The following is a 19,748-nucleotide window of genomic DNA, read 5'->3' on the forward strand; positions in this document are numbered from 1 at the left end:
ATTAGAGACAGATACATAAACAGGCAACTTCGTTTTAGGGTGCTTAGTGTACGAAAAACATCAGCACCAGTGCTACAGGAAAACAGAGAAAATCCTTAATACTGAACTGGAGAGAAGGGTCATGAACAACTTCTGAGTGGATGTGAGTCCTAGACACACACAAATTAATAAGCAGAAAATCTACAAGAAAGTATGTTTCAGATGTATGAAGTGAAATGCACAGAGGCCCAGATACAAGAGAGAAGAGTTTCTTATGTGGTTTCTAGAAGTTCCATATAGCTAGTGCATAGAGTATGATGGATCAGAACAGACAGGCAATAGAGGGCAGGATAGGAAAGGTCTTGAAGGTTAGGACAAGGTATTTAGGGAATAATTTGTTTATCAATTGAATGGTTTTAATAGAAGACTAACAAAATCAATTTTGTGCTTAAGAAAGAGTACTCACTGTATATCTACATTGGAAATACACAGGTTTGAGCAGGGCAAGATTGGAGGCAGTAAGATCTGTTAGGAGGCTGTTGTAGTAACCCAAGCAAGAAATTGTAAGATATTCTGAAACCAGTAAAAATATATCCATACAGGCAACACTATACAGTCAATAAAATTAGTCTAGCATCTCTACATATTTTAAAGGAGTGATCAGGATCTCAAAAAGAAGTCTGATATCTGAGACAGATCCAATCAGTCAGCTGGTCAAGTCAGTTCTATTTTCCAAACGTGTCCTGAATCTGAACACTTCTCACCATCTCGACTGCTATCACCCTAATCTAAGCCACCAATGTCTCTTGTCTGGTCAGTTGCTTTGGCCACTGAGTGATCTCCCTGTTTAACATGTCAAATAGCACTTTTGATTCCACACCCCCACCAACCTATTTCTCACACTCAAAGTCTAGATCTAATCCATCTAGTTGCTTAAAAATGAAAACCTGGACTAATCCTTGATTCTTCTTTTTTCTTAATACCTCACATCCAATCCACTAACATATACTATTCTCCCTGCTTTCTATGTATAATAAGAATCCTACCCTGGACTAAGCTACCATCAGCTCTTAGCATCCTATTTCATCATTCCCTTGGTTTTCCCACTCTCGTTCTATTTTCCATCCTCAATGTAAAATTTTTAAAATGAAAATGAGATCATGATCTTTCTCTGATAAAAACCCTCCAAAGTCCTATATCATACAGCCCTGTCTAGATATCTTACCTCGGATCCTGCTTCTCTGCCCCTTACTCAGTTTCAGCCTTTCTTTTATTCCTCAAAGAACACAGTAGCTAATGTCTCTGCTTAGCAATGTAATGCTTCCAGATCTTTATATTCTGAATGGAAAAAAACAAACCAGATCATTAGTAACAGACTGTGGGTCAGCGACCAAGTAACATAGATCAATCTATTTTATCAAATGCTTTATAAGTACCAACTCATTTAATCCTTGTATAAATCTATTAGTGAGATACTATTATTAAACCCATTCTTTCAGGCACACAGAAGCTAATGACCTTGGCCAAAGTCACACAGCTACTAAGTAGCAGAGCTGTGACTCTAACCTGCCGTCTTGTTCTAGAATCTGTACTCTTATCCTCTTTGCTCTTCTGCTCTTAAGAGTTGACATGCACCCTCTAACACAAAGTAAGACAACATCTTACAGATTCACCCCCTTCAGATGTGTGGATTTAGGGAGGGGATGGAGATAGACAGAGATCTAAGCCTAAAGAGATAGCAGGCACAAAAATTCCCTAAGTAGCCAATATCACCCTCAGAGCTACAAACATAGAGCCTATTGCATAAATTGCTTTCAAATGTGGGTACCAGACCCCCATCCACAAAAAGATAAGCTTGTCAACTACTGACAGTCATCTAGATTTCCTTAGTTTCTTCATCTATAGTGGAAATAGCTCCTCCTAGTTCATTGAGTTTTATGATATTTAAGTGTTTTGTAAAATATTTATTTTGTTAGCACACATTTCAATAGCGCTCTCTTAACTACCTGAAGGTCATAGCCCAGCCATGAGCTGCTTCTTCTAATGGGGGAAGAAGACTGGAAAGTAGATGAAATGGTGCAAGCAGAATTCAAACTTGAATTTCCCTGAATTGACCCCGGTTGCATCCTGAATGCGAAAACAGATTAAGATACCTTTCTTTAAAAACACACGCAAAAACACTGAATCACTATGCTGAACACTTGAAACTAACATAATATTGTAAATTAACTATACTTCATAAAAATAGATAGATAGATAGACAGACAGACAGATAAAATCAGTGAAGGGGGAGAAAACCACTGCATCAAAATAAGGAGAAATTACAAAGGTTAAACTTTCATTAGTTTTATTCTGGGAGATTTTTTTCTTTTTTTTTTGAATTTGCAATCATTTGGAATGTTTGGGTAACAAGGGAAATATAGTCGCCAGGAACCTCTACAAGACCCTGATGTTGCCCAAAGAGGCCAGTTGTTCCCAGAGGCCCAGCAACACCAAAGGACTCGGCATCCTGTGTGTCACTTGGTTTTCAAACTCTTGCTCTCAGTCAGCTCCTTCTGTATATCCTGGGCCCAGGTCTCAGGCAGCGCCAGTTGGCATCATTTGAGGAAACAGAAACACAGCACTTTCCAGGAAAGATCTAATCTTGCTACCAGTTTGTTTTCCCTAACTTTATGTCTTAATCAGAGTATTTCTAAAGGTGATGTAGTAATGCTGTTCAGGGAGTGCATATGTCCAGTGAAAAGCCAATAGTATAGCAAAAAGGACACTGATCTTGGTGTTAGAATTTCTTGTCTACTTCTGATTTTTATTATTTATGTGACCTTGGAAAACCTACTTGACCTGTCTACACTTCCGCTTCTTTATATCTATAGTGTGGGTATAGTATTGATGCGCATGACTGATGTAAGCAGAAATTATCTTTTAAAGTGTCATACAAATGCAAATTTTCATACTTGCCCCCATCCAATGCAACAAACAGTACAGTAACCAGGCCTTGAGCACTGTGATTTGATTTACAAACGAATAAGCCTCAATTGACCTTTGTGCCAATTGCTGTATGTTGTCCACAAGGCATAAAGAAAAATCAGGAAGGGAGCCTGAAAGATGACTGCCAGAGAGCTCTCCTGAGCATCCCATCAGAAAAGACCTTTGGCTTGCTTTCATTCTCCAAAATCTTAACCACAAAACACAGTAGCTAAAGGTTATTATGATTTACATTTTGGTACAATTACTATTTATGAAACATCTACCTTGTGCCAAGCTCTGTGCAAGGTATGTATGGCTTTTCTATAACAGTTCATTCTTACATCCCCTTTGCATGATAAAGGTCACCATTTAAAGATGATTAAACTGGAATTTTTGAGAATTTAAGTAATATGTCCAAGTCACAGAACTAGGAAAACATCAAGCAGGAATTTAAACCTAGATGTCTCCCTTCTGCTCATTAGAGGAGAAGAATGAGTTTGGAAGTGTTCCTTCTTCTTAAATTTTTTGGAATAGTTTGAGAAGGATAGGTGTTAACTCTCCTTTAAATGTTCTGTAGAATTCACCTATGAAGTTATCTGATCCTGGACTTTTGTTTGTTGGGAGGGTTTTTTTGGTTTCTTTTTTTAATGACTGACTCAATTTCATTACTAGTAATTGGCCTGTTCATATTTTCTATTTAGTTGGTCTTGGGAGATCATATGTTTCTAGGAATTTATCCATTTCTTCAGTTTGTCCATTTTATTGCCATATAATTGTTTGTAGTAATCTCTTATGATCCTTTGTATTTCTGTGGTGTCAGTTGTAACTTCTACTCATTCTCCTTTTTTATTTTATTTATGTGGGCCATCTCTTATTTTCTTAATGAATCTGCTAAAGGTTTCTCAGGTTTTTTTATTTTTTCAAAAACCAGCTCTTAGTTTCATTGATCTTTCCTATTTTTTTTAGTCTCTATTTTCATTCTATTCTTCAATATTTCTACTAATTTTGGGTTTTGTTTGTTTTATTTTTCTAGTTCATTTAGGTTGTTTATTTGATATTTTTCTTGTTTCCTATGTTAGGCCTGTATCACTATAAACTTTCCTCTTAGAACTGCTTTTGCTGTGTTCCTTACAGTTTGGATCATTGTGTTTCCATTTTCACTTATTTCCAGGTATTTTTTTTACTTCTTCAGTGACCTGTTGGTTGTTTAGTATCATATTCTTTAGTTTCCAAGTGTTTATATTTTTTGTAGTTTTTTTTTTTTCTTTTCTTGTAGTCAATTTCTAGTCTTCTACTGATATGGTCAGAATTTATTTATTTATTTAATAAATATTAAATTTATTAAGGTTTGTTTTGTGGCCTAGCATGTGTTCTGTCCTGGAGAATGTTCCATGTGCACTTGAGAAGAATGCATATTCTGTTGCTTTTGGGTGGAATATTCCATATGTATCTATTATATCCATCTGGTCTAATATGTCATCTAAGGCCAGTAATTCCTTATAGATTTTCTGTCCAGATGATCTGTCCATTGACTTAAGTGAACTGTTAAAACCCTCTTCTACTATTGTATTACTGTCAGTTTCTCCTTCTGTGTTTGTTAGTACTTGCTTCATATATTTAGGTCCTCCAATTTTGGGTGCATATGTATTTACAATTGTTTTATTTTCCCCTTGGATTGATCCCTTTATCATTAGGTAATGTCCTTCTTTGTCTCTTGTTACAGTCTTTGTTTTAAAGTCTATTTTGTCTGATATAAGTATTGCTACCCCAGCTTTCTTTTCATTTTCATTTGCATGGAATACCTATTTTCATCCCCTCACTTGCACTCCATGTGTGTCTTTAGACCTGAAGTGAGTTTCTTAATAGGCAGTGTGTAGATGGGTCTTGTATTTCTATCTATTCAGTCACTCTATGTCTTTTGATTGGAGCATTTGTCCATTTACATTTAAACTAATTATTGGTAGGTATTCACTTATTGCCTTTTTGGTAATTGTTTTGGGGTTGTTTCTTACTTCTTTTTTGTTCCTTTTTTATCTCTTCTCTTATGATTTGATGACTGTTGTTAGTGTTATGTTTGGACTCCTTTCTCTTTTTTGGTGTGTATCTGTTATAGTTTTTTGGTTTGTGGTTACCATGAGGTTCATATATAACAACCTCTATTTAAAGAGAAGTATTTTAAGTTGATGATCTCATAAATTTGAATGCATTCTAACAACCTTATGCTTTTACCATCACTACCCCCCACAATTTTAGGGTTTTTATGTTGTATTTTACATCTTTTAATTTTGTGTATCCATAACTACTTATTGTAGGCTGGTTAGAGGAGTATCATAAATCTGACTCTCATGGCTATTGCATTAAAAATTGGCTGGAGTGGATGGGGAATAGTTTAAGGTAGAAAGAAAAAGTTTGGTTAAAAGACCACAGCTATAATCCAGACAGGAGATATCTTAAACCTGGCAGAAGCAGATTTGTGTGAAATAGTTTAATTCTGGATATGTTTTGAAGATAGATCAAATAAGAGTAGACAAGGAATGAAGGAAAGAAAAAAGTCAAAAGTGACTCCCAAGCATTTGTCCTTGCACCTAGAAGAATGGAGTTTATAGTGGTACGAGGTGAAATGTGGAAGTGTGAATTGTCTGTGTAGAAAAGGAAACTTGTAAGATTTGGTTGGAAAGTGGCCTAGGGCCACTGTCTAGTCCTGAGATGGAAACAAGATTTCGCATCTTCTACTTATGTCAAGATGAACCATGCTGGTTTCCCTAGGAGCCTCTATGCCTCTACAATTTGAAAGTCAAAAAAATCTCATGTCATCCTTGGAGAGTTCCTATTTATCTCTTTTAAAAAAAAAAACTTCTCCCCAAATGACATGCTCTGTCTTTACCTCCACTGTTACCTTTACCTTATACCCCTTCTCTTCCTATATGTTTCAATCCTCTCCATTCCTCAATCACCAGGCCTGGTAGTAGATTCTACCTCCTAAACACTTCCATCCATAATCTTGGCCTCTACCCTGAGCAAAGCCATTTTCACCTCTCACTGGGATTGCTGCATTACCACTTGATGGATCTTCATGACTCTACTCCTATAGTCCTTTAAATCTTTCTCTAATGTGGCCAGACTGATCTTTCTAAAATAGACATCTGATCATGTTCCTTCCTTTTTTAAACACTATGAAGGATCCCAGTGCTCATATGATAAAGTACAGTAATCTTAATCTGGCTGAAGCAATCCTGCCTTCCTCTACTACTTCAGTTCTCCCCACTCTCCTACTTACTACCCCATGTTCCAAACATTCCAACCTTCTTAAAGCTTCCCAAATGTAGTGAGCTCTACCTCATCTATGAACCTTCAAACATGCTTTTCTCCACTCTTCATCCAGCTGATACTCAGCCAAAATGCTGAGCTTCAGTGAGTTTCTTAGTCTAGTGCCCCTCCATATTAATTCCTGCCCTAGCACTTAGTCTGCTTGGATGCTCATCTGCCTTCTAGACTCTAAGTAAACAAGAGCAATAAGCATGTCTATCTTATTCTACATTATGTCCCTCACTTCCAGCAAGTTCTAAGCAGTCAGCACTAACAGTCACTCATTCCATATTTGTTTAATCAATAACTCATATCAAATATTAGTTCTTTAATGAAACATTCCCAAGAGCCCTCCATTAGAAGAGATCTCTTCCTCTTTGGGCCTCCATTGAAAGTGATCACTCCCTCTTTGGGCCTCTGTAGATTTCAACTCCATTTCTGTTATAGTTATATAATTTATCTCTATTATTGAACAAGTTTCCTCTTAAGTGCAAAATCCATGTCCAATTCATCTTTGTATTTTCCCTAGATCATCCTACACAGAGCTTTATGTATACTCAGACTCCAATAAATGTTTATTTAATTAATGAATTAATAGGGCTTAAATATTACATTATATTTCAGAATTTCCAAATAGTTCAGTTTATGGAACACATATGCTTTGAGGGTGGAAGTAGTGAGTGATAAATCCCAATAGGTAAGTGGAGGCAAGATGGTAGGGGATCTACTTTGCTCGGCTACAACTTAATAATTTGGAAATTGGAGATTTTTTGAGGATCTCTAAACCAAGGAGGTATATTATCCCAGCTAAATACTTTGGGGATTAAGCTGTCTTTAAGATAAATTTTGTGGGTTTCGTGGTACAGAAATGGAGTGCTATCCAGCATCCATCCCTTTAGTGTGGTAACAGAGGAAGTGAATATTGGTACTGGTGAGGATTCAGGTCTTTAAGTTTTTTGGGAAAAAAAAAAAACTGGCTACAGAAGACAATTATTAGACATACTATTTTGGCACCTGTTCTTAGTATTTCCTCTGGTTTTAACTCTGATAAATTGTTCCAGTGCATGCTCAAATTATTCAGAATCCATAGAGATAGCTACAGTAGAAATAAATATCAAAGTTAATCCCTAACTTGTTTTCCAACAGGTTCTCTGACTCTGAGAACACATCATGTTCAAGACTCCAAAATGGGATTTGTGATCAATGCAATCTATTCCATGGCCTACGGGCTCCACAACATGCAGACGTCCCTCTGTCCGGGCTATGCGGGCCTTTGTGATGCCATGAAGCCAATTGATGGACGGAAACTTTTGGACTCCCTGATGAAAACAAATTTTACTGGGGTTTCTGGAGACATGATCCTATTTGATGAGAACGGAGACTCTCCAGGAAGGTATTGTTACAATTCTCCTCTGGACAATAGAGCCTGATCAAGCTATCTCTTGATCCTTTAGCCTGCTTCTCTCCTTTGTGGTGATCTAGCCTTCCTGGCCATGTCTGGCTAGTTCTGACATCACAAAGTGAGTAAAGTCAGAGAGGGGAAGCCCCATTTCCTGTAGCCAGGAAAAGATATTAATGCTGATGTCTAAAACATGCTCTTGGAACCATCACCACATTTCAGAGACCCAAATGTAGAGGCAGGAGCCTCACATTACCATAGATAATTAAAAGCCAGCTCTATGGTTTCCCTGTACATGTTTGCCATGTTATTCCATGTATTCTGATCTCTTCTTAGGTCACAGAACTATTCTGAAATAGGAACAATTCCATTTCTGGTAATCCAGAAACAGGGCTGAGGAGTTATACTGTTTTCTGTACCTATAGTAAGTTACAAGTCACATTTTATTTTAGTATCCTCCAGCTGGAAAACTTTTTCCCTTCTCAAGGACTAAATTGCCTTTTTCTCTGAAATTTTACCTTTCATTATTTATAGAGAGAAACCTGAGAAATATGAACTTACTCATAATTATAGGTCAGGCTCCAGGGAAGTCATTAAGTACCTAGAACTTACCAACATTCACATCTAGCTCAGACTCTAAATTCTTAAGTGACTCTTCACATGAGACTTTTAATCTGTGAGGGATAATGTCATTGAAATGATATTCTAACTTGTAGCAGGGCTGGGTCTTCAATCTGCCCTCCATTAGGGCAATCAGGGTCCTTTGGTCGCCCACTGTAAAATCCCTGGTATTTTTCCAGCAACAGCTTTTGCTTGACAGGTGTGCTTGGAGAGGGTGTTTTTATACTCTGTTTGCAGCTGATCCTGCCAAGAGAAGGTCTCATGAGTCCCTCCGTGACTCACACGCCACATGCCCACACACTATACAAGCCACCTTACTCTAGCTTGTTTCCATATTCCTGATGTGAGCTGGAGTCTGTCCCTAATGCAGCTGCTACTGTCTCACGAGCTGAACTTTTAAGTGACAGCAGTTCCGAGTCTTGTAGCCAAGAGGAAAGCTGAATATTTTCTCTGTTCTAGAGAGTTGAAGAATACTGCTCCAAGCAAGCTGTTTGTCAAGATAAGATTTTTCATATATTGTTTTCTACTTTTTGGCTATTCAGTATATTCATGGGGATAGGGGCAGGAATGTAAGCATTTTCCCAGGGCCAAAGAGAACTTCACATTTGCTGTAAGGCTTCTTAGGCAGGTCAGTGAATGAGCTTAGTCTTTAGGCTCAGGTCAAGGCCTAGGCTCTGATATCTTCACGTGGATTTATTATTCCTGTGTGCCTCCCTAGAGCACTGATATCAGCGTGGGATTTGTTCATGGACTTTGTTGACTGCAGCTCCATCAGTACAAATAGTTTTCATGTCATGTACCCAAGCCAGTTCCACAAACCAGACAGTGAGGAAATGGCTCAGATGGCTCAGTGCTATTCTAGTGGGAAACCTTAACAGATCCGAACATCGCTGTCTCATTCACAGTCCTCCAAATATGCTGGGATGGGGGTACATTTAGGACATTGGTTCTTAATCATTTGGGGAACATGAATCTCTTTAAGACTTAGATGAAATTTATACATATTCCCTCAAAGACAATATCCATAAAATTTTTCAAACAATTTCTGGGAATTCACAGTTGTTCAGAGACTTTTCATGTATAACTAAGGTTGGGTATTACATTAACCCACGAATAAATTATCAGAATCAGCCTCTGAGGGCATAAGCCAAACTCAGGAAAAGGTAGTTTGCAACTTTTCTGTTTTTTCAATTAATCCAGTTATAGTTACAAAGTAATTATAACTAATATTTACCAAGTGTGTGTTCTGAGCCAAATATTTAGCTAAATCCTCTATATTTGAATCCTACATGGTAAGTAATATTATCATTTTCTTTTCCAGCCAAGGCTTACAGAGGTTAAATGAATTGTCCAAAGACACAGTCTAATACATGACAGAGTCAAGATTCTAACTCAGTCTTGTGGGCTTCAACTCCTAACTCTGTACAGTAACAGCCTGCCAATTACAGTATCAAAATCAAAAAGCCACTATTCTCCTAGAAATATATTTACAGGCACTATGTTATGATTTCTCTAGAGTAAAAGTTGCAGCTCAGCTGAATCAGAGGCATTCCGACCTGGGCAAGGAACCAGAGGAGACTAGGGTGATTAGGGGTTCCCCTAAAATGCTAGTGTCACAGAGGAAGCTGGGAGAGGTGACAGCTTACTCTGGCACACATACCTAGGGACTGTGAGAGAGTCAGATTTAATCATTGTTTTTAAGCCTCACATAATCAGACTACTATCAGTACACAAGTCTTTTAACAAAACCCTTGGACCAAGTGTGTTAACAGAATTCTGAATTTTTGCTTTTACAAAAGTATACAGTCATATAATGCCTCCAGCATACTGTGGAGCACACTTCTTAAACAACGCATTCATATTTCTACAGCAAAACATATGAATATTCACAGGAAGTGTGATAGAGTATAAATAGTCTCATGACAGTAAGGGTCAAGTTCTGTCACTAGATGAGTTCAGAATGGGTCATGTTTTGCTGCCAAGTGAGTTATGAAAATATAGTTTTCAGAGCTCTAAGGATTTTAGGATTATAGATAAGAAATATGGACCTTCACTATTTACCTTCAGTGGGATAGATCACAGGCTGGCAAACTATGGTCTAGGGGCCAAATCAGGTCTGCTATCTGTTTTTGTAAATAAAGTTTTATTGAAACATGGTCTCTCTCATTTATTTAGATACCATCTACGGCTATTTCACGGTATACTAACAGTGTTGAGTAGTTTCAACAGAGGCCTAAAATATTTACTGTCTGTCCCTTTATAGCAAAAGTTTTCTGACCCCTGATAGATATAGAGAGAGTCCACTAACAACTAAGGTTTAAGAGGCCTAACTGCTGCCTGGGACTGACCATAAATGAGCAGAGGAAACATGGAGAGTCAACGTCAAACTAAGTACAACTGACTATTTAAGGCAAAAATGTTAACATTATATTGTGGGTTTTATAAATATGGGAATGTAAAACTTTTGACAACGTGGCATAAAAGAATGGGGTATAATATTGTAGAGGAGCAAGTTTCTTATATTTTACATTGTGTCACAATATTACTTTAAGTAGAATAAAATAAATTAAGAATGTCTATTAAATCCCTTGAGCAACTAAAATTTAATACAAGAGGAAAAGCTAAAAAGTCAAGAGAGGAAAACATTAAAAAAAATTGGTTAATACAAAATAAGGCTGGAAAAGAGGAAAAGATGGACAAAAACAGATGTGACAAGTAGAAAATAAGGCTGGAACACTAGAAATTTGCAGATACTGAGCTGGATTTGCACACAGATTCTTAATATGTGTCTTTGTCCACAGAAAGACTTAAAAAAACACCTTAGCCTCAGGACTGTAGACTGAGAGGACCTTAAGGGTCATGTAAATCTAATACTCTCCACAATCCCTCCCCCAAAATGACATTTCAGTTCCCCTGACAACAACCTTGCTTCAGCCCCTTGGCTATCTTCTGAGGAAGGCTTCTCTAATTTTCAGAGTTATCACCACTTAGAAAGTTATTTCTTTCAACTGAACCCTGCCTTCTAGTTTCTATTTCATGCTTTAATAGAACTTTTTTTCTGTTTGGTTACAGTACATTTTATCTGTTGGTTTTGGTTTTGGTTTGGGGGGGTTTGTTTGTTTGTTTGTTTGTTTGTTTTTGAATGCTGTAGGAACTTCATTTGAACAAATTTTCAGTATATTTCAACCCTGAACTGTGACCTGTTAAGGAAGACACAGATGTGGGGAGGCAGAGAGAAAGGTGAAAGAAGGAAGAGATATTAAAGAAGGCAGATTACACAAACCCACACTTAGTGATGAGAGAGAAGGGTCAGGAGCAGAGATGGAGAAACCAAGGTGCCCAGTGAGAGAGGCCAAGAGAGCAAGAGTGAGAATGAGAGAGAATTAAACAATGAGTGACAACTGCAGAAAAAGCCATTATGTGCTTTAATTCTTACCTAAAATTTAATTCTTACCTAAAATTTTATTCTCCATCACAAGTGAGAGTATTTTTCAAACACTCACTCTCACTTGTGATGGAGAATAAAATCTATATCCTATCTCTAAAAGAATTCATATCAATTGACAAGAGAAGGGAGGAGTCTTCTTTTATGGAGAATTATTCTTAGCTAGTTCTTTTTTTAATGTACTGCTACTAAAAATTTTTACAATAATGTTGTATTTTCACAGCTACAACCACTAGTGATAATATCTCTGTAGTTGTCTGGTAGGTAAGAAATAATTACCATAAATCTAAGGGCTAATTCCAAAGGGAAGATTCAGTATCTCTAATAAATTAAAAGTAGGTTGATTGGTTTGAACCAAAAATAAGGTTTAACTTTTCTCAAAATCACTTCCCTGTCAAATATGACATTTTCCATTCTATAGCGTTTTCATATTTATTTTTCAAAAATTGGATCCCTTGACTTTTTACCATTTCTCCAATATAAAACAGATTTCTGCAATAGTTAAGCAGTGAAAGTTGATCTCTTAGCTCTGTTAAGTGTATCTGGAGTAGTCTAATGGAAAACAACCAACAGCAGACTTGAAGTATTAAGGCTGAGTGTAGACTTGCATACTTTCCAATCTATCCCTCATTACCTCACTAAAGCTTCAGGTCTGTTATCTGTACAATTAACAGTTTGGATTAGACCTCGTCAAAGTTAACAATTGGTAGAAATGGGTTGATGGCTCATTTAGGGGTGAGCAATGAAACCCTCTTCATATCTCTTCAAATCAGTAGCAGCAAAGAAAAAGACTTTCTGACACTGACATTTCTTTCTTTCTCCTAGCCTAGAATGTTCAAAGGTCATTTGCTCAGAGGCAGTCACCTTTTGAAGCCTTAGGAGCCCATGTAGCCAATTTGAAGTAACCAATGCCATAACACATGAGTTCTTTTTACCTCAGTTCTCTGTGTTCTATTTATTGTCTCAACTCAATGCATGCTTAGTAGCCACTGGATATCTGTGACAGAGTGGAAAGGTGTAAGACTCAGTTCTGTATCCCACAGATTGGTACCTCTGATTTAGAAGTGGAATTTAGACAGTTACCCAGAATTGTTACTGACTGCAAATGAAACACTGTAGGATAATCCTTAAACCACTGAACAGCTAACCAAACTTAAGAATAAGTTAACATTCTGGGGAAAAAAAAAAACAGTAAAAAATGTGATTGGGAGTGAAAACAGAATAGTATCATTTTACAATGTAGATCCAAACAGATTGATGTTAGGTTTGTGCTTAGCATTTCTGTACTGAGCATTGGGCTGAGTATGGTAATCTGGTCACTTGAACCCAAAAGCTAGAAAGTTTTCCATACGTATCACTTTTCAGATAGCTAAATATGCTGGGCATGGAGGTTGGAGGAGGCATTTATTAGAGCCCAGCTACCAATCTATAAGTCCTGGGAAGTAAAAGCGAAGGGTACTATATGAAGACATTGTATACCTAAGACATACCTACAGATATGTCTAGTGTCCTCAGATTGGAAAATTATTTCAGAAATGTTTGTCTGGAAATGTTCTCATATATAAGAAAAATCTTGTAAATAACCACATTAATTTTCCCTCTGTACATCTCTATCCCCATACTCAAAATAAGAACACTAGATGATAAAGGCTGTGAATTCATGAGGTACTAGTATCTTCCAGCATTTTTACATTGCATGAGGTGCTTTAGAAGCTATCAATTTTCAGAATTATTTTAAACATCATTCCTGAAAGCATCTTTATACAATGAGTTCAGCCATTGATAAAGGGTAAAATAAGAAAGGTAAAACCAGGTCCTACCCACTTTACCTCCATCTTTCCTAAAGCTGAAGATGAGATTAAAGATTTACCAAATTTCGCACTTGGTTAGCAAAGGAAAATTTATCATTTTATTTGAGTGGAGATGAAAACTTTGCTATCTTTTTAAGAAGCCTAAAAGTGGTACTTGTTTAAACTTCTTGAAGTTATTCCAAAACTGTCTTTCATCATGCTGTGGTCAACTCACCTTCTCACATGGGATTATTTTCTATTTCAGGTGTAAGCTTGAAAGTTTAAAAAAAAAAAGGTCTCTGAAGAGAAAGTGAAACAGACAGGCTTTTTGTTATTCTGAGTGTACTGTCATGGAAAATCCCAGTGTCACTAATATGACAATAGGTACATTTTGGTGGACAGAAATCTATTGCTTTTTCATAGCTGAATATTTATATTTTAGCTGAATAATTATTATATTCTTGTTCCTAAGGTATGAAATAATGAATTTCAAGGAAATGGGAAAAGATTATTTTGATTATATCAATGTTGGAAGCTGGGACAATGGAGAATTAAAAATGGATGATGATGAAGTATGGTCCAAGAAAAGCCACATCATCAGATCCGTGTGCAGTGAACCATGTGAGAAAGGCCAGATAAAGGTAAAATGGAGTCTGTGTTTCTTTAATTTTTGTTGTGAATTCAAAGTATTCATTACCATTGACTGTTTTTAACCAGTTTAGATATTTGTTTTGCCTTTTCCACTGTAAGCTTCTAATGTCTGAAAATTTTTTAAAATTCTTTTCTCATTAATTCCTTATGATACCTAGTTAAACCCACAATGGTCTTAGTAGTCAAACTGGCTGAACCTATTGATGAGTCATGTCCACACCCTTTCTACTCATATAAGCCTTTAAAGACATGCTTCCTGGGAATAAATAGTTCACAGTTGGAAATCACATCGATTTCTAATTAACTTAACAAATATTTACCAAACTCCTACTTATGTAAAAGTTTACATCAATGGTGCAAAAATAAGTAAGACACATTTACTCTCAGAAGATTTATGGTCTAAATGAGGAAAAATATCATGGGCACAGATAAGTAACGTCATGCAAAATGTGATGACTTCATTAAGAAAGAGAAAAGGTAGCTAAATAAGTTCATAGACAGATTTCTTCTGAATAAAATGGCATACATTGATCCATGAAAAATGGATATGATTTCAGAGATAGATGTAGGGAAATGATCGTTCATGTAGAGGGAATAATAACAAGAAAGGTACAGAAGTGGTCAGACTGTTCTGGAATAACAGTGAATAATCTAGGGTGCATTGCTCTAAATGGTAAAAGAGAAAGTTGCAATGATAGATTGAAGCCACATTTGTGGAGAGTTTTGGATGCCATACTAAAAAAGGTTGAACTTAATTTTTATTAACCAGGAGTCTAAGAATAATTTTGACCAAGATGCTGACATATAATAGGTGAAGATTCATGAGTAGAGTTATGAAACATGAATAAAGAAAGAAGAGACAAGTTAGAAGGACACTGTGATAGTGGTGACAAGAGCCCTGAATTATGGAAGAAACGGTGAGAATGGAAAGGGGGTAGGGGAGGTATTTGAAAGAAGCATTATAGAGGTAGCCTCAATCAGCCCTGGCTATTAACCACAAAGCCTAAAATATTTACTACCTGGTCCTTTGCAGAAAAATGTTGTCAACGCTTAATATTCAGTGACAGTCTGCATCTTGGCCAATCACCTTGCAATTAAACTCTTCATGTGAAATTCTTTTTAGACTCACTTCGAATATCAATTGTTCACAATTTCTAGTTCTTCCCATAGAAAGATTAGCCTGTATAAATTATGACATGGAAGTTGTCTGTTTTGACCCTTCATAGCAATACAGTTTGAACCTGTAACTTCAAAATGTTGAATGTCTGTTTCAAGAGATTTCCTTATATATACTTTTCTAGCCCCTTCTCCTGGGAATAACTTACCCAATGGAAGAATTTAACTCCCTATTATCATATTTTCAATACTAGTTAATTTGTTATAATGTTTATATAGTCTTTTTTTAATCCCAAATTCTATTTTCCTAACTAGATCGCATTTTCATTCCATTAAATATACAATTGACTACCTTTTCTTGATATGGTTTAAAAAGGTCACTGAACAACTTCACTAATGATATCAACACCTCTCCACATTGTTCAGATCTGTTAACTTAGTGTTCATGAAAGGACACTTAGTCTGGCAAAGGTTCAAATATGTTACATATTGTTATTCATAAAGAAAGCACCACTACTTCCAGGGTGTTCAAAAGGAATGGAAACTAGTCTGAAAGAGAATTGTCACCACCTCTTGTATTCAAAATGAGTGTGAAACAGAACATATATAACAAGGGAAAAAAAGTAAAACAAATCAGTTCCGAATGATCAGAAGAAGACATTAAGTTGTCACTATTTATTCCAAAAAAAGACTGTAATATTGGAATTAATCTTGGCAAAGGACATGAACTTATTCTGGTAAAAAAACTGAAATTTACAAAGCAATGAGAATTGAATCACAGAAAGTCAGCACATTTCTAAAAGGAAAATGCAACTGCTTTTGCTTGCCAGGCTGCTAAGAAAGAATCCTTTAGCGTTTGAAATGTGCCTCTTTGCATTACAAAATCTAGTCCAATGAGAGTTTTACCAAGTGTGGTTGAAATTACCCTTGAAAATGCAATTCACGTCTCTATATGTCTATTTACATATATATATTACTAATAAAATAGTTATTATTTTTTAAGTGTTTTACAGTTTACAAAATCATCGTGATATTCTATTCTATCCTCAGGAAACTCTATAAAGGCAGGTATTATTTTAAAAGCATTAGCCTTGGTTGGATGAAACGGGATCAGCTGGGAGACTGCTCAAGGCTGCACAATTATTTACGGGTATAAGTAAGACTAGAACCTTGGTGCCTCTTGATTTCCAAGCCAGTATTTTTTCCTCCACATCTTTCAAAATATCATGAACTCTATTTTTATATAGACCAATAAGGCTCAGTATTCATAAGCATGGCCTTGAAGTCCAACAGGCACTTCATTTGATCCCTCATTTACCCACGTTATGTGAACTCACTAAGCCTTAGTTTTCTTCCCTAAAAAAATGAATAAAATAAAACCAGCTACCTTATACAGAGCTGTTCCAGTGTTTCAATGAGACGACACCATATGGCATGCCCTAAATCACCAGCAAACAGTCAATATTATTATGAAGAATGCTTTAGGTAGATTAAGCAGGTCTAATTAGCAATTTTGCCTCATTTATGTGGTTATTTTAGGGAAAGGATGTTTCAGGCCCTTTTGTCATCATCTCCTACTTGTATTATTACAGTGTCAATAGTCAGCACACGGGACAGTACAAAACAGAAGAAAGGGGTGCCAGCGTACAATTGTATTTGGCTATAGATATCTAGACATTATTATCAAAGGTCATTAATAGAGTCAGCATCTAAGACAAGGAACATAAAGTGTAATCACTGTTGCGTCTGATTATTAATCACGATTTAATTATTTATAGGAATGTTTAATGAATGCTATCTCTATTCCACAGAGGCTATTCATGCACCAGTGGTGGAAAAAAATTAAAGGCATCCATTTCTAAAGAGTAACATCTGGGACTCTTTCAACGGTTAAATTATTTCAATTATTTTCCATTGCCTTAAAAAAATCAAACAGATGAAGAGGTATATAATAGTCTCAGTGACCTTATCCATCTTCATCCCAAGCAAATCAAAACTACTAGAATAGGAAGGAATGGGCTGAATTACTGAACGAGATTTTTAGTAGAAACAGTCCAAGAAGTGATCTCCAGAAAAAAACGTCATCTTCTGCCTTTTAATTCAAAACAAATTCCTAATTATTTTTAACAATATTGATAGATTTTTGAACTTCAGCAGATATACAATGAGGGTTTTTTTGCTAACAATTATTTAACTAGTGGAGGGACGCCAAGGTAAATTCAGAGAGCAAAAGTTCTTAATTTGAAGCAAAGAGAGGCACAAACCTGGGAAAAATTCAGTTACATACACACATACAGAAATGTACATGTGAACAGAAACACAGACACTTAATTAATACAGGTATCTAAAGCTACTTATCCAGATTTGCACTTAATTTTATTCTTGACCCTGTCACCAACCAATTTTATGATGTTGGGCTGGTTGCTTAAACTCAGCCTGTTTTCTTTAATCATAAAATAATATTAATACTTATACTGACTATCCAAAAACATTTGAAATAATTTATGTGAAAGCCCCTTTCTGCTCTGTAAAGCAGTACATCAGAATAAAGGATTGCTGGATTTTTATCTGTGTGAGAAAATAATCAAAATTTTAAATATTTGCCTTAGGTGATCCGGAAGGGAGAAGTTAGCTGCTGTTGGACCTGCACACCTTGTAAAGAGAATGAGTATGTCTTTGATGAGTACACCTGCAAGGCATGCCAGCTGGGGTCCTGGCCCACTGATGACCTTACAGGTACATGTATTACAATGTCAGCATAGGTACATCCCCCCAAAATCAACTCAAAAAGGACACAGACCTGGGAGAAGGGGGTCACATCTCCAAGCATTTCTCATCTTGGTGGAAATGTTAATGCAATGAAGAATTCCCTTATGAACAGATGCCCTCCCAGCACCTAGGCTAACCATGAAAATCTTTAGCTTTCAGGGAGAAATCAGCCTATATTCCTGCCCTCACTCCCAAACTAGATCAGAATCCTTAGGTTTTCTATTGTGCATGTTCAGCCCATCTTCAGGATACCCCCTGGAGTTCTTAAGCAAGGCCCAGGTAACTGTGATTTGGGGTGGAGAGGGAGAAGTATTAGCCAGGAAGAGACTAAAATATGACATGACACATCCAAGAAAGGTAGCACAGAATCAGGTAGAATTTGGTCTAAAACTCTTTGTTTCTCTTAGTGTTTTTCCTTAATCTAAACCAGAAACCTCCAACTAATGAGTTTTCAAATAATGTCAACACAGGGCAAGACTCATCTCTGCTTGGCTCTGGGGGATTTGCAGGTTTTTTGTTTGTTTCTGTGATATTTTGGTTTAAGAGTTTTTTTCTCCAACAATGTTAAGGAATTATTGTCATTGTGTTCTCAAGATGATATGTCATAGCTATTTCTAATCTTTACAGTATGCAAACAGAATAGGATACCTTCCATCTTTCCTTCAAATTTATTCAATAAACAGTTATTAAATGCAAATTACTTGCCTATTTGCCTACCACTGAAATAAAGATATGAAAATAAAGATATGCCTTCTAGTGTCAAGAAGTTAATAAGAGAGGCAAAAAGTAAAAATGTGATTACAATAAAATAAAGGACACAGATTTGTGGACATGGAGTATGAGGAGGGGACCTATGAAACTAAGTTTTCCAGGAAAATAAGAAGACATTCCAGGCAGAGGGCCCACCATATGGTATGTCAGGTCATCTAGTGGTTTTACAATTAAGATGGATTAAGTACAAACTCCTAGAGGCTAGAAGATTATAACATCATCAGTGTTAGACTCGATCCCTCATAGGACAAGATGTTATCCGTGGTAGTTGTATTAGCTTATTCCAAAAGCCCAGTTCTAAAAATCCTGTGATTCTGGGCCTTTTGAGACTAGCTCACATTAAGAATTTGTTTTCAGTGATTGATATTTAGGCAGAAGACTCTCCTTTGCTTAAAAAAAATTAAAAAGTATGATTTAATAAAACACCCAACTACCTTGGGTTAGCATTTGAACCCTATTTTCACCATTAGATGATGAGCTCTCTGATACTTATACATCCTGGTGTCCCCAGAGCCAAGTCAGTGCTGAACACAAAGTCTTTAATAAATTTAGTTAAACAGATGAACTAAAGCACACACACACATACAAACACACACAATAAAATATGTAAGAAAGAAAAAAAATATGATCGGTTCTCTTGCAAGGGAAATGAAGAGCAGTACTGGTGATCTCTTCCTTTATACTATTTCTTTACCTTATTTCTAATTGCAATACGGATTATCATTAAATTGAAAAACTATTTCACAGATTCAACCATCTACATGGCTAAGCACCTTGAACGTCAATATACAGATGTAATTTTTTGTCCTATGCTTTATAAAACTATCACAATGGACATAGTCTACTTTTTCATTCATTCCACAGAAAAGTATTTGATTGTTATTATCTGCACTATAATAGGTGCTGGAGAAATTGGGGTTAAAAAACAGACATG

General features: G+C 36.3%; 1 protein-coding gene across 5 annotated transcripts in view; it reads left to right on the plus strand.

The window, feature by feature from the left end:
• Positions 1-19,748, plus strand: part of GRM5 (glutamate metabotropic receptor 5) — a 508,470-nt gene that overhangs the window by 409,208 nt on the left and 79,514 nt on the right. For all 5 annotated transcript variants that reach the window (XM_057748474.1, XM_057748477.1, XM_057748478.1 and 2 more), the window contains exons 4-6: positions 7,399-7,645; positions 13,980-14,148; positions 17,884-18,010. In XM_057748474.1, the coding sequence (XP_057604457.1) occupies positions 7,399-7,645; positions 13,980-14,148; positions 17,884-18,010 (543 nt within the window). The remainder of the gene's footprint in view (positions 1-7,398; positions 7,646-13,979; positions 14,149-17,883; positions 18,011-19,748) is intronic.

Source organism: Hippopotamus amphibius, chromosome 9, assembly GCF_030028045.1.
Source record: "Hippopotamus amphibius kiboko isolate mHipAmp2 chromosome 9, mHipAmp2.hap2, whole genome shotgun sequence".
Lineage (NCBI taxonomy): Eukaryota > Metazoa > Chordata > Mammalia > Artiodactyla > Hippopotamidae > Hippopotamus > Hippopotamus amphibius.